We start from the raw sequence: 18,172 nt of genomic DNA, 5'->3' as shown, positions 1-18,172 counted from the left end.
TTCCCTATGATCAGTAATAGAGTCACATAAAAGAGCAGCACAGAACACTTTCAAACGATGGTATTGGTGAGGAGAGTCTTAATTCAAAATCCTACATTCAGATCTAGAAAAATTCAGACTGGCAATACTTAAGGCTTGTAGCAGCTAATGTGTTAAGGACAGATAAGTATGTCAAATAACAAAGGTTTAAGCAAAAGTAAAATGACAACTCACTCTGTAAATAAAGGTACTTAATTGCCAGTAAGAAGCTGTGAGGTGGTTTTAGTATTCTGGTTGTTGACCAGCAAAAGTTGAATCACCTGGTTTATGTAATTGATGCTAGTTGTGTCCACCATATGTTAAAGCTGCATTTCCTAGACAAAAACTTCACACTGGATATAATTTCCAGTAAAGTTTGTGCTATCTACTGATCTAATTGCTTCTGACAGTCTAACTATTGTATTCAAGGTCTTTCAAAAAATTTACTGTACTGAAAGCAATGCAACCAATTCAGAAATTATAGATACTATAAACAGAAAATTTACAGAGAAGGTAATTATTTTCTGAAGCAACTGGTTTTAGAAGAACCCTTCCCTAGTCAGTGCCCCCAAGTAAAACACACTGCTGTTTACTTGCTTTATTGTTATGCCCTGCTTCCACAGAAAAGCTTCAGAAAGAGTCACACTTTTTTTTTTTTTTTTTTTAACATGCACACTGATATTTACCTGAAGAAATGTCCAAAATTTCTAAGTATGTGCTAACCTGTTGAGAATCTGCTTCTCTGCAGATTCTGTTACACTGAACAGGGCTGATGGGATATTGACCATGGCCCCAGTCCACAATTCATGACCTATAGGGCCTATGCTGTAGCAGCAAACTGGATATTATAGAATCATAGAACAATTTGGGCTGGAAGGGACATCAGAGGGTCTCTAGTCTGACTCCCTGCTCAAAGAAGAGTCAGCTATAAGGTCAGATCAGGTTCTTCGGGGCTTTATGCAGTCAGGTCTTGAATACCTCCAAGGATGGAGAGTAAAAAATGACAGATGTCCATGTGGTGCACAGGACTGTTTATTGCTATGTTTTTCCATCCTCATTCAGGGATGGTCCAAGATACAGTGTAGTTCCAGAAGTAAAATACAACAGCCAAGTGTTGAAAAGATCACTAACCTCTCAGCAAAGGCAGAAGAAGGAAATTCTCTCAGATTGCCCATGCTCAATAACAGGAAGGAAGGGAGGAAAGGGGTAAGACAAACAGGTTCGATTTCTTGATTTTAATTACGTGCGTGATAGGAAACTGAGAGAGACCCACCAAAGAACAGACAATAGCCTGGTAATGAAAGCACACATTTGGTTTGGAGATGCAAGATTTCAAATCCTGGGTCTAAATCAGCAAAACAAGGAACTCCATGCCTGTTTTCCACTTCTGCAATGAGTTTCCTAATCATGACTGTAAGTTATCATAGTGTGAGCAAGTCAGTCTCACAAACTTTTAAGGGAAGAACTCTAAAATATTTGGGGTTGTATTGCTTCCAGGCCACAGATTTGAAACTTCAGATACCTATGGGATTGAAAAAACACTTCCTTCCTCTTCTCTAAATCTACTTATTATCCAGACATCTATCCAACCTGACTGAAAATTTAAAACTTTTATCTAACCTGACTTTGAAAATTAAAACTTCTGGTTTCCTGGTATGATTCAATTCCAGTATTAAATTCCACAGGTTTATTGCAGATTCTAAGAATTTTCCATGTTGAAGAAATTTCCATATTCAAGAAGTTACACCCCCACCTCTGATTTTAGACTCATAATTCCTATTTCCTGATTAGAGCGTAAAGAGGAAAACATGAACTTAATCTTAGTTCTTACAGTCCTTGAGGGAAAAAGGGAAAACTATCTCTAGGTCAGTCTCACAGGAAAATTGCAGACCAAAGCACTATCCTTTCTATATCTACATTTATAGCAGGGCTAGATCCAGAGGGAATATTTACTGCAGCACTTAATAAGTTTATCAAAGGTAGGACTTCAGCTACATAAACTGCAAGACCCTTCAGGGATAAGAAGATGATTGTTTTTACAATGATGGTCTTTGCCAGGGCACTATGAATGATTTGCAGCTGCTTTGCACAGGCACAGTTGGTGTAAAATAGCCTTTGGCTCCTTATGAACAAGTCCCCTACTCTCAGTAAAGACTGAAGCATTTTATTCACTGTCCTTAAATGGGATGAGCACATGTCAAACGATGAGAAGAAATCAGCTCTAAGTTCATTCTAAGTGGCTTTTTGAGCAAGAAGGCACAGGAACTGTAAAGAAAATTTAAAATTCTTGTTCTTTTTCTTTTACTTTTTGGCTTGTATTACTCAACTCTTTTACTCTGCAGTTGCAATGTGCTTTATGTAAAAAAGAAATCTTGTTAGACAGAAGCTTTAAGTATTCCAAAATGTGTATGAGTTAGCCTTGGCTATGTAACAGCAACTGCCTGGGTAAGAAAGCCACAGAGCAGGGCTGTGGGTGAGAAAGCAATGATTTTATATTTGTTTTTGGAAAATTTGAAAATGAAAAAAACCTGCCAGTTTCACATTCATTCATTTTACCTCTGTAAGATGTGCTTTGTGATGTAGCAGAGAAACAACGTGACTGTCCCTTTAAAAGCCATCATAACAATCAGCAGGTTTAACTGTCAAGCAAGCTGATGTAGGGCTTTTTGAATTACTGAGTGAGGGATATTCTTCCTGCCAGGTCCTGTCCCCTGTAGGCACTGCAGAGAAGTATTATAGGGCAGTCCTTACCTTGGGAATTAGCCTGCAAGACCCCAATGCTGTCATCAAACTGCATAGATTTGATGTTGAGTGACGCCAAGATGCATTCCTTGTCCTGCAGCGAAGCATCATCAATATTATTCTGATTGGCTGACAGGATAACGCACATGTCGCAGAGGTTGATGTTGACAGCCCTTAAATCAGCCCGACTTAATGGCGTACCCTTCGGCACAGAGAAAAAAAAAAAAAAGGGGGGGGGGGGGGGGAAATTATTTAACAAGTATATTTTTTATGCCATGACATTAAGCTTGTCTAACTATGTGCCAGGGAATAGGAGATGTCTGCTAATCTAAAGGGTAGTTGGTGCTGATGGCAGCATTTTAGGTTCAGTCTCAATACTCAGTCAAGCTATTACTAACAAACAAGAAACAGGAATAATGCCAGCATTCTACATCTCATCGGTGACTTGAAATTGTCTTGATTTAAGTTGCTATTGTGGCAACCTCTGGCTCTCTGAATATAACATGGGGTGTGTTTTAAATGTCTATTTATCTGCTACCAAGTCACAATGGTCTTGGGCAAAAGAGCAATTTAAACAGGAAAGCATTATGTGTCCTACACATTTGAAATGCAGTAATGGCAAAGCTGTTTTTTTCTACCTGAAGCAATACACAAAAAAGGTTAATCCTTTTCAATGCATGTTTTTGGTGCTTCTAGAAGGAAAACACACTGGTCTCCAAAGTTGTGTGATTAAACCCTTTGAAACAGAAACAAGACTTTATCCTAATGGGCACAACTCATGCAACATTCCCTGCTTCCACAATTCTCAGTCAGGAAATGCAATAATTAAAATAAAATCTTGTGGTAGTCTGTGGGGTTTTTCATAATTAAGACAACCGAGACATGACGCTTAACCTATTATGTTTTCTTTAAAGATAACACTTGCCTTTCACATCCAATAGTCCACATCTCTAGTTATGTAATATTAAATCTGTCACAGAGGCTGCAAGGTCCGGGAAAAAAAAAGATTTTTGTATGGAAACCAGATTCTGCTCTGAGGCCTCACATGGTTTGGTACCCAGAGACCCTAATGATGATGAGGAGACTAAGCTGTCCCCTTGTCACACAGCGACTTTCATAAAACCAAGTCAAGACCCTACTCTTCCATCTCCTGATCACTCATGGTGAACACCTCCTGAGCTCCACTGAGAATATTCAATGCAAAAGTGATTTAAAATGCACAAAGTGAAGGCAGAGCTCAATTCACATTCAGTGATTGCCACCTAGTTTCAGATACCAGTCTGACTATTCCATGTTACTCTCAATAATTTGAGGCATGAAACCTTGTGGAAAACAGTATATATCAGATGATTAAGTTACAATGTGCTCCAAAGTTAGGATATGATTATTCCTGCCACCTTAATCCTGCCCTTTGTGTCTGTACTGTTGCACCAAGTGAAGCAGGATTCCTGTGGGGAAAAATAATATGCAATCATGTAATTAATTAAAGGCTTACTCCTAATGATTTTATGCAAAGGGACAGAATTAAGGCTGCCTGAGGATATTTAAAATTGGCATTTGCCTACTTTTTAAGAGTTTACTCAGCAGCTTAAATGCCTCTTTTAATACAGACTTCAAATGAAATTTCCACTTTTTTTTTTGTTTGTTTGTTGGTTTTTTTTTTTAACCAGAACTAATGTTTTTATGTTCAGCTGTAGCCACATCCCCATCAAATATCAGCAGCAAGTTTTACGTCGTGAACCAAAGCACAGAGAAGTTGGAAATTAGTTTGAGTGGCCTCCCTTTAACATGATTCCTACCAATATGATCTCAGAATATTTAGTAGACTTTTAAATTAGTATAATTAGATCAGAATAATGCTGATATTTTAAAATTTATATCACCATTTTGGCTGAAAAAAAGAAAAAGCAGTAATGAAGTCTGTGTGGTCTTCAGCACACTTGATTACTGTATAAGATACAATTCCTTTACATATTCTGTATTGTTAAAGGTGCATTAACTATTTAAGCTGTTTAAGCTGAAATTAGCCCAAAACTGCTCTACATTTGGGTGTAAACTGGGGAATGTAAAGTTAGTGTATATTTGCTCAATGCCTCTTCAGAATTCAGAATTGAATCTTTACAAATATGCATTATAATAATGGATACACATTCTATTCTGGATAGTAGTAGCTGGATTTTATTCTGCTCCATAGTTCAACAGTATTATTAATTTAATTCTGATTCTTTAGTTTTTAGCCTTCACAGTGATGAATTAAAAGGGATTGGCATCAAAAGGAGGATATTAAATGACAAAATCTCACACTGACACCATTTTTGTGATGCCATCTGTTGGATAAGTTTACAGAAAAAAGCCAAAGGCTAACACTAAAACTGAATTTACAGTAACAAAGACCTACAGACTGAATTAAACAAAAAGTGAAGGCAGTCCTTCCATTCTGTAGCTATTTTCCCAATTATTCAGTCTAGGTTACATCTATCATTGATTTATTTAACTGCTGAAATGTAATTACTAAGAAGTGGTAAATTAGTAATTTTTCATTCTGATAAAAAAATCCAAACTAACGTTACTCCATTCTCTTTCGTATTTACGCCATAGGCTTTTTTCCCTCCTGCCTACATGTTTGTGGGTCATTTACAGCTATGACCACCTAAGATCACTAGCTTGGAGGTCTTTATTTGTTTGTCCTGGAGCTTGTGTTTCTATGTGCTGGGCACATAATGATATTTAGGAGAAAAAGGACCTCTGAATTGTGGTTGCATTGGTTGTCCCTACTACAGTCAATAGGAGCTTTTAATTGATTTCAAAAGGGTCAGGGTTTTGCTGCATTTCCATACATGAGTACAGCAGGACTCTGAACTGAAATGCTATGGCAATGTTCCTTATAAAGTAGGCCAGCCTGCAGGAAGTTTTTATGACAATAGATAGATATTATGCAGATAAAGTAACAATTTTTTTTTTTCAAAGGTTTTGTGGGTAAAAATACATAATGTCATAAATAACTACTGTTATTCTGTCAGTGGAATCACATCAGAAGTGGCTACATGCAGTGCACTACAGTGAATGTTCGATATATAACACAGCTGATACATTTGATAGCTGCTGAAATTCACCCGATGAGGATGATGAGGAACCAAACACTGCAGCAAATATCTTCTAATAAGGTCTCACAGGGCTCTGTTTTCATAGACACAGTAAAGGGAAAATCTAAGTCCTCAGGCCTATAAGTAGACAAAAGTAAAAAAGCCTAAGATCAAAGTCAATACGAATCTGTCCAGTTGGTGTCCTATATAACAAAGTATCAATAATATGGCTTTGGACTTACAGGCAAGATTGAAACCTTGGGGAAGTTATGCAGTGTCTCCCATTCCCTTCTCAGGTATTCAAGTGAACCCACAAACACAATGTGCTTGAGTTCATGGTAGTGAAAGTTGCTGGCTCGTAATGGCATCACTAAATTTCTTAATCCAATCAAAGCAGATTTAACATCCCCAAATATGCAAACGACTACATGACCACTTAAAACTGTCATCGCTGCTTCACTTCGAGTCTAAAAAAAAAAAAACACAACAAAAAGACAAGGTAGAAATTAAACAAAGGGAAGCTTAAATCATAAATTGAGTTTTAAACCAGGAAAACCACAACTTTCAATATTATTCATGCACAAATAAGCGGTTTGATAACAGCTGTTCATTTTAACCTTATTTATCCTTCATTAAATGTGCTCAGCAGAAGAAAATTTCATTCTCATTTGCAAATCCTTCTGTGTTTGGGAAGACACTGCACTGGACCAAATTCTAGTCCTGTGTATGTTTCTACACATGTGGGTTAAAACTCTAGTTACAATCAAAGTACTATGGGTTTAGCTAAGGACAGAATTTGACCTATGCATTTAGCCATTAGAAGGATCATAGAAAAGAGGTGCAAAACCATGCCTTAGTTGACAAATCACTGGTGGGTTGTTTTCAGGACCAGTTTGAAAAGGAAGATTTGGTCTTAGTAGGACTTCGTGGTATTACACAGATCTTGTGAATTGAGGAACATATTCGCTTATAGTCAAAGTTCTTATGTTAGGACAAGTTTCTACTACCCTGAAAAGCAATCAAAGAATATCTGCACTGCTCTGCTTTACAATGGATGTCCACCATATTCCACAGAGCTTCTCTCAGTAAGAAAAAAAACAGTGTGCACAATCATGACTAATACTAACTTTTCAGGCCCACTGGACTTCCTGAGTTGTTGAATAGATACAAGGAAAAAAGTATCATGGAGAACATTTGAATGATGTTCAGAATTATCTTCTTGTCTCAGTGACAAGAATAAATTTTTGCACTAATTTCATCGGTGGTAATGTCAGTTGAGCAGGCAACTCAAACAGCAAGTAAATAAAGTCATTAGGAAACAATGACCTTCATTTCTGGAGCCAGTATTAGCATTATTGCACTCTGTCAGGTAGCTGCAGATCCACTGTTATATTGCCAAGAAGTTCTACACTCAGTACCATTACAAAGTTTTGCCAATGAATAAAACTAAGACACTGGTGAACTGCAAAATTTTCCCCTCACTTACTCATAGTGTATGTCCTTTTTATAAATTAAGGAAGCATGACAATGTGCAATACAGATTGGAATATGCAGCAGAGGTGTGCACTATGTAATAAGAATGGGAACTCTGTTTAGAAGTTTTCTCATAAGTAAAAAAATATATGAGCTTTCAATTTCTCTGAGGCAATTGCACTGATTTTCATGCAACAATACCAGGAAAGTGGTCTTGGCCCTTCAAACAGCAGAAGACATGAATGAACGTTCAAATGAGGCATGTAAGTTGCCCGATGCCTCTGCCTATGGGTCTGGAATACTCAGACTTTACAAGACAGAGACCAATTCTGGAAAGAAATTATGTAAAAAATGTCACTCTATAGTCATTGATCTGTATATAGCCATGTCTATTTGCCTGTAGTCAAAAAAAGTTATTACATGATACTGCTAGAAACTTTCAGAGCCAAAAAAAGACCTTGGGCAAAAAAATTAATTCTTTTCTGATGGAGGTATCATCAAGTATCAATTAGAAGTCAACCTGGGAAATCTCATAATCTTCAAATTATGTACTAAGGACAGTGTTAAATTTGCATGGATATGGATGGAGACATAAGACATGGACTGTGAATTTGAAAAGGTGTACGGAAGCATTTTCCTGGCAATCTTTATTGGTGATGATGCATGAAGCAGAAATAACCTGGCCAGACTTAGATTCACAGGCTAGTAGGGGGAAAATTTGACATGGCATCACTAAGAGATATAAATGAGGCACTCCACCATTTTTGAGGAAACTCTTCAGAGACAACATGTAAAGTTTGTTGGCTATAATGTGTTCAGAACATGAAGGCAGATTTCTATCTCTATTACAAAGTATTGTACATCAGGGCTGCCCCTCCTTACTGGCTGAATACCTATAAATGCATACTACTTAAAGCCGTTCAGCCAAACTCTGTGTCACATCTCAGTTTCTAGAATTTGGAATGTACTTGCTTGACTGTTTAAACACCGATATTGCAATTCCAGGCAATGTCACGGTCATTACAGAAATCCCTGTGGAGACAAGCTTTTAACCCCTGATTGCTAGAATAAACCAGGGCTGTCACCGTTGTCGGCTACACCATGCCACAGTGCAGGAAAATCTAAGAGAGCAGACTCAGGAAAAGCTTTATGAAATGTGACAAAGTGAAGATCCACCAGGGAGTTCATTTCAAATATCACCAGTTTTGCATATGAGATCTGAAGTTAGTTACTTGTTACTCTTAGGTATGAGTACATGAACACAAGTGGCACAAACTTTTACTGAACAAAATAGACTGTGATGGGCCTTCTAATTATTTTTAATTACTTAAGTCAGTTTGATGGTTTCTCCAGTTAAACAAACAAAACAAACATAGACAAGGCTCACTGCAACATGCTAGAAAGGCAGAGTAGTAGCACTACTTACTCTAGCCTATTTGGGCATCTTGAAATGTTGAAAATTGAGAGAAAAGTTCTAAGAGAGCAAAATTCACATCAATAAATAAGAGAGAATGCAAAGCAACACTTGTTTGTATTAAAATCATTACTGTCTTGTGTAAAGAGATAAATGGAGTATGTAAACTTAAATATTTCCAACCTTAATTCTCTAAAGATTTTAACCAAATATGCAAATTGCAGTTTATGAAAATCTCTATTTTGGACCAATTTTTATTGTTGCATGTGGCATACAGATTTATGTAATCATAGTTCTTTAAATCAAAATGCTAGCTTTAATTTCACCACGCTATGTTTCCAATTTCAATATGCTGGATTTAATGACAGTAGATACTAATTTATTAATCCAGTAGACATGAGTTCTAACTGAAGTTTTCAAACACAACTTATCATCAATACCTACCAAAATGACCTTTTCAATATCCTTGGCTGGACACCAATGAAACATCCCTGTAGAGTCATATTTTTTCACATTGGCATCCATATTGTCAATCTGCTCATTGCCAGGAATTAACAAAGGGTCATGCCTGGGGAAAAACAAGTTGAGGACAATGTAAGTGGAAAATATTATGAATTATGGATGGAAGATATCCCAAGAGCTGTGTACAAAGAGGGATAAAAGTGAAAAAAAGAAATGAATTTTCACTTTAACATGCTCTCAATGCAGGCACTTTTAAACGAAAGCTGAAGAGAAAAAAAGTTAATTTTATAATTTTGGATGCATTTTCAAAGATTTTCTATACTCTTTATACACCAATAACTATTTAATTTTAAACAGGGCTTTCTGACACCATCACATACATAGAAGTTTTTTTCTTTCCGTCCCACCCCTCCAAAATAAATATCGGAGTTGCTATTAGTATCTGCAATGAAGTAGAAATGATAGGAACAGAGCCCCATGCTGACTGACTGGCATAAGTATGGAAAGCCAATTACTTGCTTTTACCACATACAACTTCTGACGTGATGCTCTTCGCAGTAAAAGCTTTAACAGGCTGCACTTTAAATATTTTAGCAATTTGCCCAATCATATTTTGCTTTCCCAACTGAAGTCCTTTAAAGATTCAACAGTATGTCATTTTAGAGCAGACTGACTAACAAATGCCCACATCTGGAATACATGATTTTAATACCAAACAACAATGTCCATTTTCTCTGACAACTCTACCTGTGATAACCTTCTAAGTGCTTTTGCAGCAAGATTTTAAAGCACAGGGCTTCTCAAAGAAAAAGTAAATCAAAGACATATTAATCTACTTGCTCTCCAGCTATATAGTTACATCTAAGCACAGACATGTAGAGTTCTTTAATTTGTAAGCGAAAATCAAACATTAAACTAAGTACTAAGTGACTCCAACAGTCTCAGATGGTAGTGAGGATCCCTAAGTAATTGCATTATACAACAGACTTAGGAGGACCATGTTTATGAGTCACAGGGAAAACTGGCTCTAAAATCTTAAATTTAAGGAGGGAACAGAGATTTGTCTGCCAAAACTACAGTCTTTAGATTTTTGTCCTGAATCCTTGAAATATCCTGATACAGAATTGTAACATTTCAAAGAAGAAAATATTTGCAGTGTAGGAATATGATAAGTATTCTGACACAGGTGGCCAAATTTTAAAGCAGTTTGCCTTCTGAAGCCTATTAAAGAAATGCTCATATTGTCTCAACTCTCAAAACTCGGAAGTTTACTCCTTTTAAAGCATATGAGCCAGCAGACTGTGGTAAGAACCTGTCTTCTGCATTGTCTACTAAAGCAGACTTTGAACACTGCATATGGTATAGGCTAATTTACCCTGAATATAGTACAGTAAGTTACCACGCTTATAACAGTTATGTTTACATGCCTAAGAAAGGTATAATCTCTAATTACATCAGGGTGAAATTTGTGTAATTTTACAGACACTGTTTATATATCCATTGGAATCAGTGGAAAATTCTCATTCATTTCCCTCAAACAGGGTCAATCCCACAGAAATTGGCTTAAATGAATTTAAGAAACTATTAATACAATATTCCATTTAAACCAGAATCTTTTGATGCTTTAAGAAAAAACAATGTACTACACGTCAAAGGCATAAATCAGAATCATCTGGAAAAAGAAACACTATGTTTTCAAATTTTTTTACCTTCACTCAACAGAAATACAGTTCAGTGCATCTCACTGTCAACCCACTGGCAGCAGAGGAGTCTCTAGGGGACTACTTGGAGGCTCTGACCCTACTCCAAGTTTAATAATGAAAGGCCTTGCATAAGTGTGCTCCCTCTTTTGCGGGAAGCAGAGTAGACTTCCTGGTGCAAAAGAGGTACCAAAGGGGTGGGATTTTTAAAAATTTATTTATTTTTTAATTTCTAGAAAAATATCTAGACTCTGCATTCTCTTCTCCATTCATCACTGAGCTGCAGCCATGGTAGTTTTGGCTGAGAGCTGCAATGCTGTTCATAGGGCATTCCTTGCTGCTCATAGTTTCATGTGGTACAGGAAGGTCTGCAACCATGGATACAATTCCATTTGAGGGTTGTACTAATGTTTCAACATTTAGTGGTGCTCTGTCCTAGCTATTTTTTTTCTGATAGAATGTGTTAGTTATGTATTTCAAAATAAGAAAGTTTGCCAAGAAGGTTAGGCATCTTCAGGAGCTTCCACTGATAAATGTTTTCCTTTCTGTTGTTTTGGGGTTTTTTCCCCCAAAACTTTCACAAAACATTTCTCTGTGAGCTTTCCTACTAGAGAACTGAAACAAAATCAAAGTTCACTGATCAAATAATCTCCTTTTCCTTTCAGAAATCAGATGCATATAGGAAGAAATTTTCTTTTCCCCTTTCCCTTCATCAGAGAAACTATACTAAAGCAATTTATAAAAAATGCCACATTCTAATTTTCTAAACAGTGTTTCTTTTCTGCTCTGAGATTTAAAACTAAATAGATCATGTGAAGCTTTCACACAAATGAGTAACAATACTTTAATCCCAGTCACAGAAATGTTACAAAATGAAAGGAATTTTATAACAAAGTAGGTGATAACAGATATCTGAAATCAAATTGTGGTCAAATGCCTTGAGGTCTGAGGCATTTTTTAGCCTGTGAGTGTTTAAAGCCTAGCATAGATATCTTTTGTGTAAGGGTCCTGCATCCTAAAAGGGAATATTCAAAGTAGCTCATGCCAAAGATTTATTAGAAATTTACCTCAATACTGCTTTTTCTAGTTATCTTAGGTTTAAACAGGACTGTGCTATGGAAGGGACAAAGAATGTGAATCATCAGATATAACTCCCTATTGAAGTTTTAGGTAACAAAATCTGATTTTTTTTTTTTCATATATTTTTTCAAACCTATACATTTGCAATATGATAAACAGTTTGGATCCTCTGCTTCACTGCTTGCAGTACATCAAGTGGGAGCCTTAAAAGAAGCAAACAGGATGGGACACACCACAAGAAAGTATGCTTCTAATAGATGCTATTGCACTACTTTTACTATAGAAGAATGGATTATTGCCTGAGAAGAAAACTGATAAAACTAGCCGTGCTTTGTGTTTCAGAAGCTGTGGGTTTTTACATATAGCTGTGTTTATTAAATTTCAATCTTGTGGGCTAAGCTATTATTTTAATCTCTCTTTAATCAATGATTTTTCATTCTCAGTAAAGCAATCCCTGAAGATGTCTGCGGAGGCTGAGAACTGTTTACTACTAAGATTCAACTTTATCCTCAGATGTTAGAAGATATGCTGGTTTATGTACTTAACTGAATTGATCCTTGGACTTTTTTTTTTTTTTTTTTTTTTTTTATGAAGCAATACAGAAATAAAATAGTATTACTACTTTGAACATAATCGTTCTTGTTTATCTGATGTTCTAAACCTGTTTTGCAAATTGTAAAAATGAATTAAGAGAGACACACAGAGGCCAAGGCTGTCAAATCTGCCTAAAGTGTTTGGACACCTTCTTCCCATTAAAATTTATATTACACAGAGCATTATAGTTGTTGTCCTTATAGCCAAATCATGGACTGAATGTTTCTAGAGCTTCTCTGCCCCTCTCACCCTTGAAGATGGCCCTGTCATGCCATGCTTGAGTCACATTGGTAGGTTACTGTGGAGATGCCTGTATTAGTGCTGCAGCTATTATGTTCTCCAGGGCTGCAAAGTCATCTACTTGAAAAAATAAAATTATAGGAAGAAAAACACCTTCTATCAATTAAAAACCACAGTGTTTGTTTTAACTGAGATGTTGGCTTTTAGGGCTTGCAATCACCAAAGCATTTGGTCATTCAGCTAGGAAAAGACAGGCATGTATAGCATGCATGGGAGAAAAGGAGTGAAAGCTAAAACTTCCTTCATCCATAACACCAGTTTAAAAATAGCTTCTCTGGTTCTCTGGCAGATATTACTTACACATGACTTAAAATGAAGAGGAAAATACCATCTTTTCAAGGTTTTGAAGAGCATATAATGCCACTTATATCAATTAAACTTGAAAACAATGCTAAATGCCATGCTACAGCTGCAACCCCAAAAAGCCTGCCTGGAAGACAACAGCCTAAAGCTAAACCATAAATCCCACTTCCAGCAAACCTATTACGAGGAAGTCAACATTACATTTTAAAGAGCACTGCTTTCCTAGCACACATTTATAACTGCTGCAAACTTATTTACTTGGGAGTTTTTGAGTCTGGAACTTTGAATAATGACTGGGGATACCCAGAACTGAAAAGACAATTGGAGTCAAATGGCTGCCTCACTAAATGACTATTGTTTAGCATACCCTTGCATTCTGTCACCTTTGTCTTAATCCTTTTGCTATCATTCATATGTAATTGAGCATTAGAACAACATACCTCAATGATCTGCAGTGGAACTGCTCCACATGTTGAGAACCAGGAACAAGAACACCATATGACCACTAGGGACCCTGGTGTTGTTTGAAAATAAACTGTAATCTGTTAGTCTTTTGAACATCAGTAAAACACTGGCTACTTTTTATTCTGCTCCCTAGTAAGATTCTCATATGAAATCAATGGCAGAACACCACTGGGAACAAGCCCTGTGTTTGTTAAAGTCTGCAATTAAGTCTTTCTCAGGTAGATATATCTCTTATGGGATTTTTCCCACAAAAAGATGTTTAGCAGTCTCCTGCTCAAGATTCAGGGTCTTGAAACTCACTCTGTGCGTGGTTCAGGAATTATGAGTTTTCCTCCCTGACTTTGTATGTGGATGTGTCTTTGTGAGTGTATGCACACACATACTTAATTTTAGGAGGAAGGAGAGGTTTTGCTGAAGGTAAAATAGGAATAGAAGACACACTAGAGAATGTCTCATGCCTTTGAAATTTCTCCTACAACTACCCTAACAAATTGTGGCAATTAACATGCTGTTAGTGTTAGATGTATGCAGCCAGTGCAGGTGCTAATAATTGAAAAAGCATTTAGAGCTTTTACACCCTGGCTGAATATTTCATGATGTGCTGCATGTTTCACTATTTACTCAGTGGGCCCCTGTCACTTCAATCTTCTCTGACTGCTTTGACTGGTGCTATAAAGCTCAACCAAGATAGAGTGACAGCTTGTCACAGGCAAATTCCACTGACTCCAGCAGCTCACTGGGACTAGCTGTGAAGGTTGTCACGACATTCTGATGGAATTCAGCAAATGTTTTGTGACTAATACACCCAACATGTGTCGGCTACCATTAGCCATTGCCTGTGACCTTCTGCAGTCTGTGTGGATGGCATTAAGTTGTAATGAGAATTTGTTGCCTGTGTACGTTGCCCTAATGACACTCTCTTACCGATCTTTCCTTTCACGGGTTAATCAGCAATGAAATTTGTAAGGATTCAGTGCCCAGATGCACCAGGTTTTAGAGAAGAAAACATGGTGCAACAAGAGAAAGGAAACCTGCAGTTTTACCATTAAATGCTTTCACTGTCATATTCAGAAGCTATCCTAATATTGGCTATAATCTCACACTGCCTGACTTTTTCTCTAAATCTACAAAGAATATGTCTAATACAGTGGCTGGTACCTAGTGCCCTGTGGTAGTTTATGGGCTGAATTACAGTGCTAAGAATACTAACAATTATCTTTCTTTCCCTCTTGCTCTGCCCTGATGTCACTGAAGATTTTTTTTATCCTCAGAAGCCTTACCAAGGAGTTCACGTTAATTTATCAAGTCTACTAAGGACACTGCTGTAGAACTGTTTACTGTAAGAATATTGATCAGTAAAGTATCTTGATACCTCAGGACATGTTCAGAGTACACTTCTGAATTATGAATCCTCTCACATAGAAAAGTAACACAATAGTTAAATTTTAGACTTTAATGGGAGGGGGAGACACAGTCAATGTGTCTTCTGGTTTTAATATTTCCCATTTGTATCTACTGAAGCTGCAGAACTACCAATCTTTGAGGGGTAGGAGAATATACCTGAAAAAATAATTTTTTTATTTGTAAAACAATGAACTCACAGTTAAGTGGCATCATAAAACACAGGAATGGTTTTTGCTACACAAATGAAGTATGTAGCTTTAATATCTTGTGATAAAATCTACTGCTTTTGCAAGTCAAAGTTTATAAGAATATATCGTTTTCTTTAAACCCATTTTAAAGCTAAAGAGTTTTTTCTTTCCATTGCCTTGATCTGAGTGGATTTTATGTTCACCTGAACTTTATAAAAATGTCTGTTGATTTTTTCTGCTGGAAAAGTCTCCTTTTTTTTCCTGACGCTCCTCTCTCATTTCAAAAAGAACTTGTGCAACATTTCACAGTACTCAAAAAAACCCTGATACCGTTCTTATTCCTATGGTTTATTACACAACTACCAGTGATAGCAACAGTCAGAGGGCTAACATATACTCCCCCCTATCATTCAAACCATGTCACTCTATAACCTTATTAAAAACAGGTCTAAAGTAAGTAAGGCACTGGAACAGGTTGCCCAGAGCAGTTGTGGCTGCCCCCTCCCTGGCAGTGTTCAAGGCCAGGCAGGATGGGGCTTTGAGCAACCCAGTCTAGTGGAAGGTGTCCCTGCCCATGGCAGGGGGGTTGGAGCTAGATGGGCTTTAAGGTCCCTTCCAACCCAAACCATTTTATGATTTTATGATAACATAGCAATTACTGAGCTACTCTTGTTGCTCACATTGGTTGTAGTGAACTTGTAAAACAAAATCAGGATGTGCTATTGAATACCTGCTGTGTTGCAGCTTAGTTATCATTGCATATTAGCACTGCATAAAGTCAGCCTTGTAAATCCTTAATAAAGGATGTAAATTTTAGAGTACACGATGGAAGTCTCCCAGGTTGAGAAACGTAAATATAAACCATTATTATGGTTAATAGAGAGTTTTCACCTTGTCAAACCTTACCTTCATGCCTGGTTTAGGGGAGACATGGAAAATGATCAGATTGAATTTACTTTACCAGTTTTTGCCAGACAAATGTTCCCCTCTAGACCTCCCATCACTTTTTTTTTTTTGGTTCCAATGAGAAAACTCACAGTTTCAGCCCATGGAAGGGCAGCACTACAGTGGCAGGGGCAATACAAATTCATCCTGTGTTGCGCTACCAGAAATGTCTGTGTGCACTTGAATGTATGTAGCTAGGTGAGTGGATGAGGGTATAAATGTGCACAGCCAGTGTTCAATTACTTAAAATATTGTATTCAACTTTACAAAAAAAAGACAGGAGGTTTCCTGCTCAACTTCAGATAAATAATTTTATTAGGTTTCTGAAAACATATACCAAAAAGCTCATTTTTTTCGTGTCATTTAACTGGATCTTGACAGTCTCTGAGCAAGTTTTATGGTTTGGTTGGGAATTATTTTAGATCCTTGATCAAGAAAAATCCTCAGGCTTATGAAATTCTCCTTGGCAACAAACTGAAAATCCAGTGTCCTCTGATGCCTCTGATTCTTATGTGATCAGGGACACTAATGATAATGACCCTTTGCTGAGTATGCTACTTGTCTAGAGGCCTATGTCAACTACACTACTACATTCAGAGTGGACAGGGACAAACTATTTGTTTGCTCTTGAGGCCCCTTGGGCCCTGTCATATGCTATTTGTTCTTGCATTAAGAGGTAGTTTGACTCAGCTGGGCTGACATTTCCTTCAAGTCAGTGTATTCCACTCATGCAGTAGCAGCTACCAAAGCATTAAGTACAGACTTGAGCTCCAGAAACAATCCTTTTAAGTGGCTTTTTTGATTCATATCCAGGGCTTTTCATATTTTTACTGGTCATTCTGGAATCCAAAATGACACTTTTTTTTTTTAAAAAAAAAAACAAACACCTAGCTTGGCTATTTGATAATTTAGGTGAAATAAGCCTCCTCAGAATTAACATGTCTGTTCATCAATAACATGCATCAAAACCTGTGACTGTGAGATGATGAACAGGTGAATTGCTATCTCTGCATGACACCCAAGGCATCAAATGGTTCTACTTCTCCATCTGATGAAGGAGACCTGATATATGATTAGTCTGCTACTCACAGTTTCCTTCATTTTCCTTCCACTTCCTATTTAAATTTTACTTTTTATTGCAACAGGATGTTCTTCTGTTTACATCTCCACAGAAGTATCTGTTTTTTCCTGTTGGAGTTTATTTTTAGATAATACCCATGTTCTTGTGGGTTTAATGTGACAGACTTCTGTTGATGTAAACCAGATAGAAATAACCATGACAATGCAGAGTGTTTTTCTAGTTATTTTGCATTTGTAGCAATAGTTAGAATTCAAAGAATTTGTTTCTGATTGATTAGATTCTTCCACTATTGCATCAGTGTGATTCTGCTCATGTCATTTGATGTGATACAGGGCTCAGTTAGAACAGTGACTTTCTAAATGTGAATCTAGACCATTTGTATACAAAGAACATCTGTACGTCTACCATTTATTTATTTCAGTCAGTAATTTATTGACATTTAGAGACAATAACATCAAAAAGATGACATTGATAAGATGTCTTTAATCTATCTGGATCATATTTGGTAATATACCTTTCTATTTACATGTGAGTAAATCTCAAAAATTCCCACTTTCTGACCAGGTCTAAATAAGTACCTGTCAGACCTCTTGTCATGAATTCCCAGGGAATCCCTATGATATAGCTTCTGTCATCTGTTCTACTCCAGTGAGAGCAGAAGTCATAAAGTTTTATCTTATGGTGTAATACCCTCTTCCCTGATTTGTCCCTGACACTGTGGAAATCTAAAATCTACACAGCATCATTAACATTGTCTTAACTGTAGGGCTGCTCAGAAAGTGATTCTAAAGTCACAACTCTGATTACGATTTATAAACCAACTTTTCACATATTCCTCCTTTACATACTCCAGACTTCTTGTGCTCCAGACCCTCCCTAGATCCATGACCATAGCTGAGGAAAAGCCTGCAAAGTAGCCA

General features: G+C 37.0%; 1 protein-coding gene across 31 annotated transcripts in view; it reads right to left on the bottom strand.

The window, feature by feature from the left end:
• Positions 1–18,172, bottom strand: part of KCNMA1 (potassium calcium-activated channel subfamily M alpha 1) — a 529,533-nt gene that overhangs the window by 45,847 nt on the left and 465,514 nt on the right. For 30 of the 31 annotated variants that reach the window (XM_026850996.1, XM_026850999.1, XM_026851000.1 and 27 more), the window contains 3 exons: positions 9,175–9,298; positions 6,086–6,310; positions 2,770–2,962 (listed from right to left, as the gene is read on the bottom strand). In XM_026850996.1, coding sequence (XP_026706797.1) covers positions 2,770–2,962; positions 6,086–6,310; positions 9,175–9,298 — 542 coding nt within the window. The remainder of the gene's footprint in view (positions 1–2,769; positions 2,963–6,085; positions 6,311–9,174; positions 9,299–18,172) is intronic. The other variant, XM_026851009.1, reaches the window with a different exon arrangement.

This window comes from Athene cunicularia (genome assembly GCF_003259725.1).
Source record: "Athene cunicularia isolate RWA chromosome 6 unlocalized genomic scaffold, athCun1 chr6_part1, whole genome shotgun sequence".
NCBI classification, from domain to species: Eukaryota; Metazoa; Chordata; class Aves; order Strigiformes; family Strigidae; genus Athene; species Athene cunicularia.
Note: the sequence above shows the minus strand (reverse complement) of the source record. Positions and strands in the feature narration are given on the sequence as shown.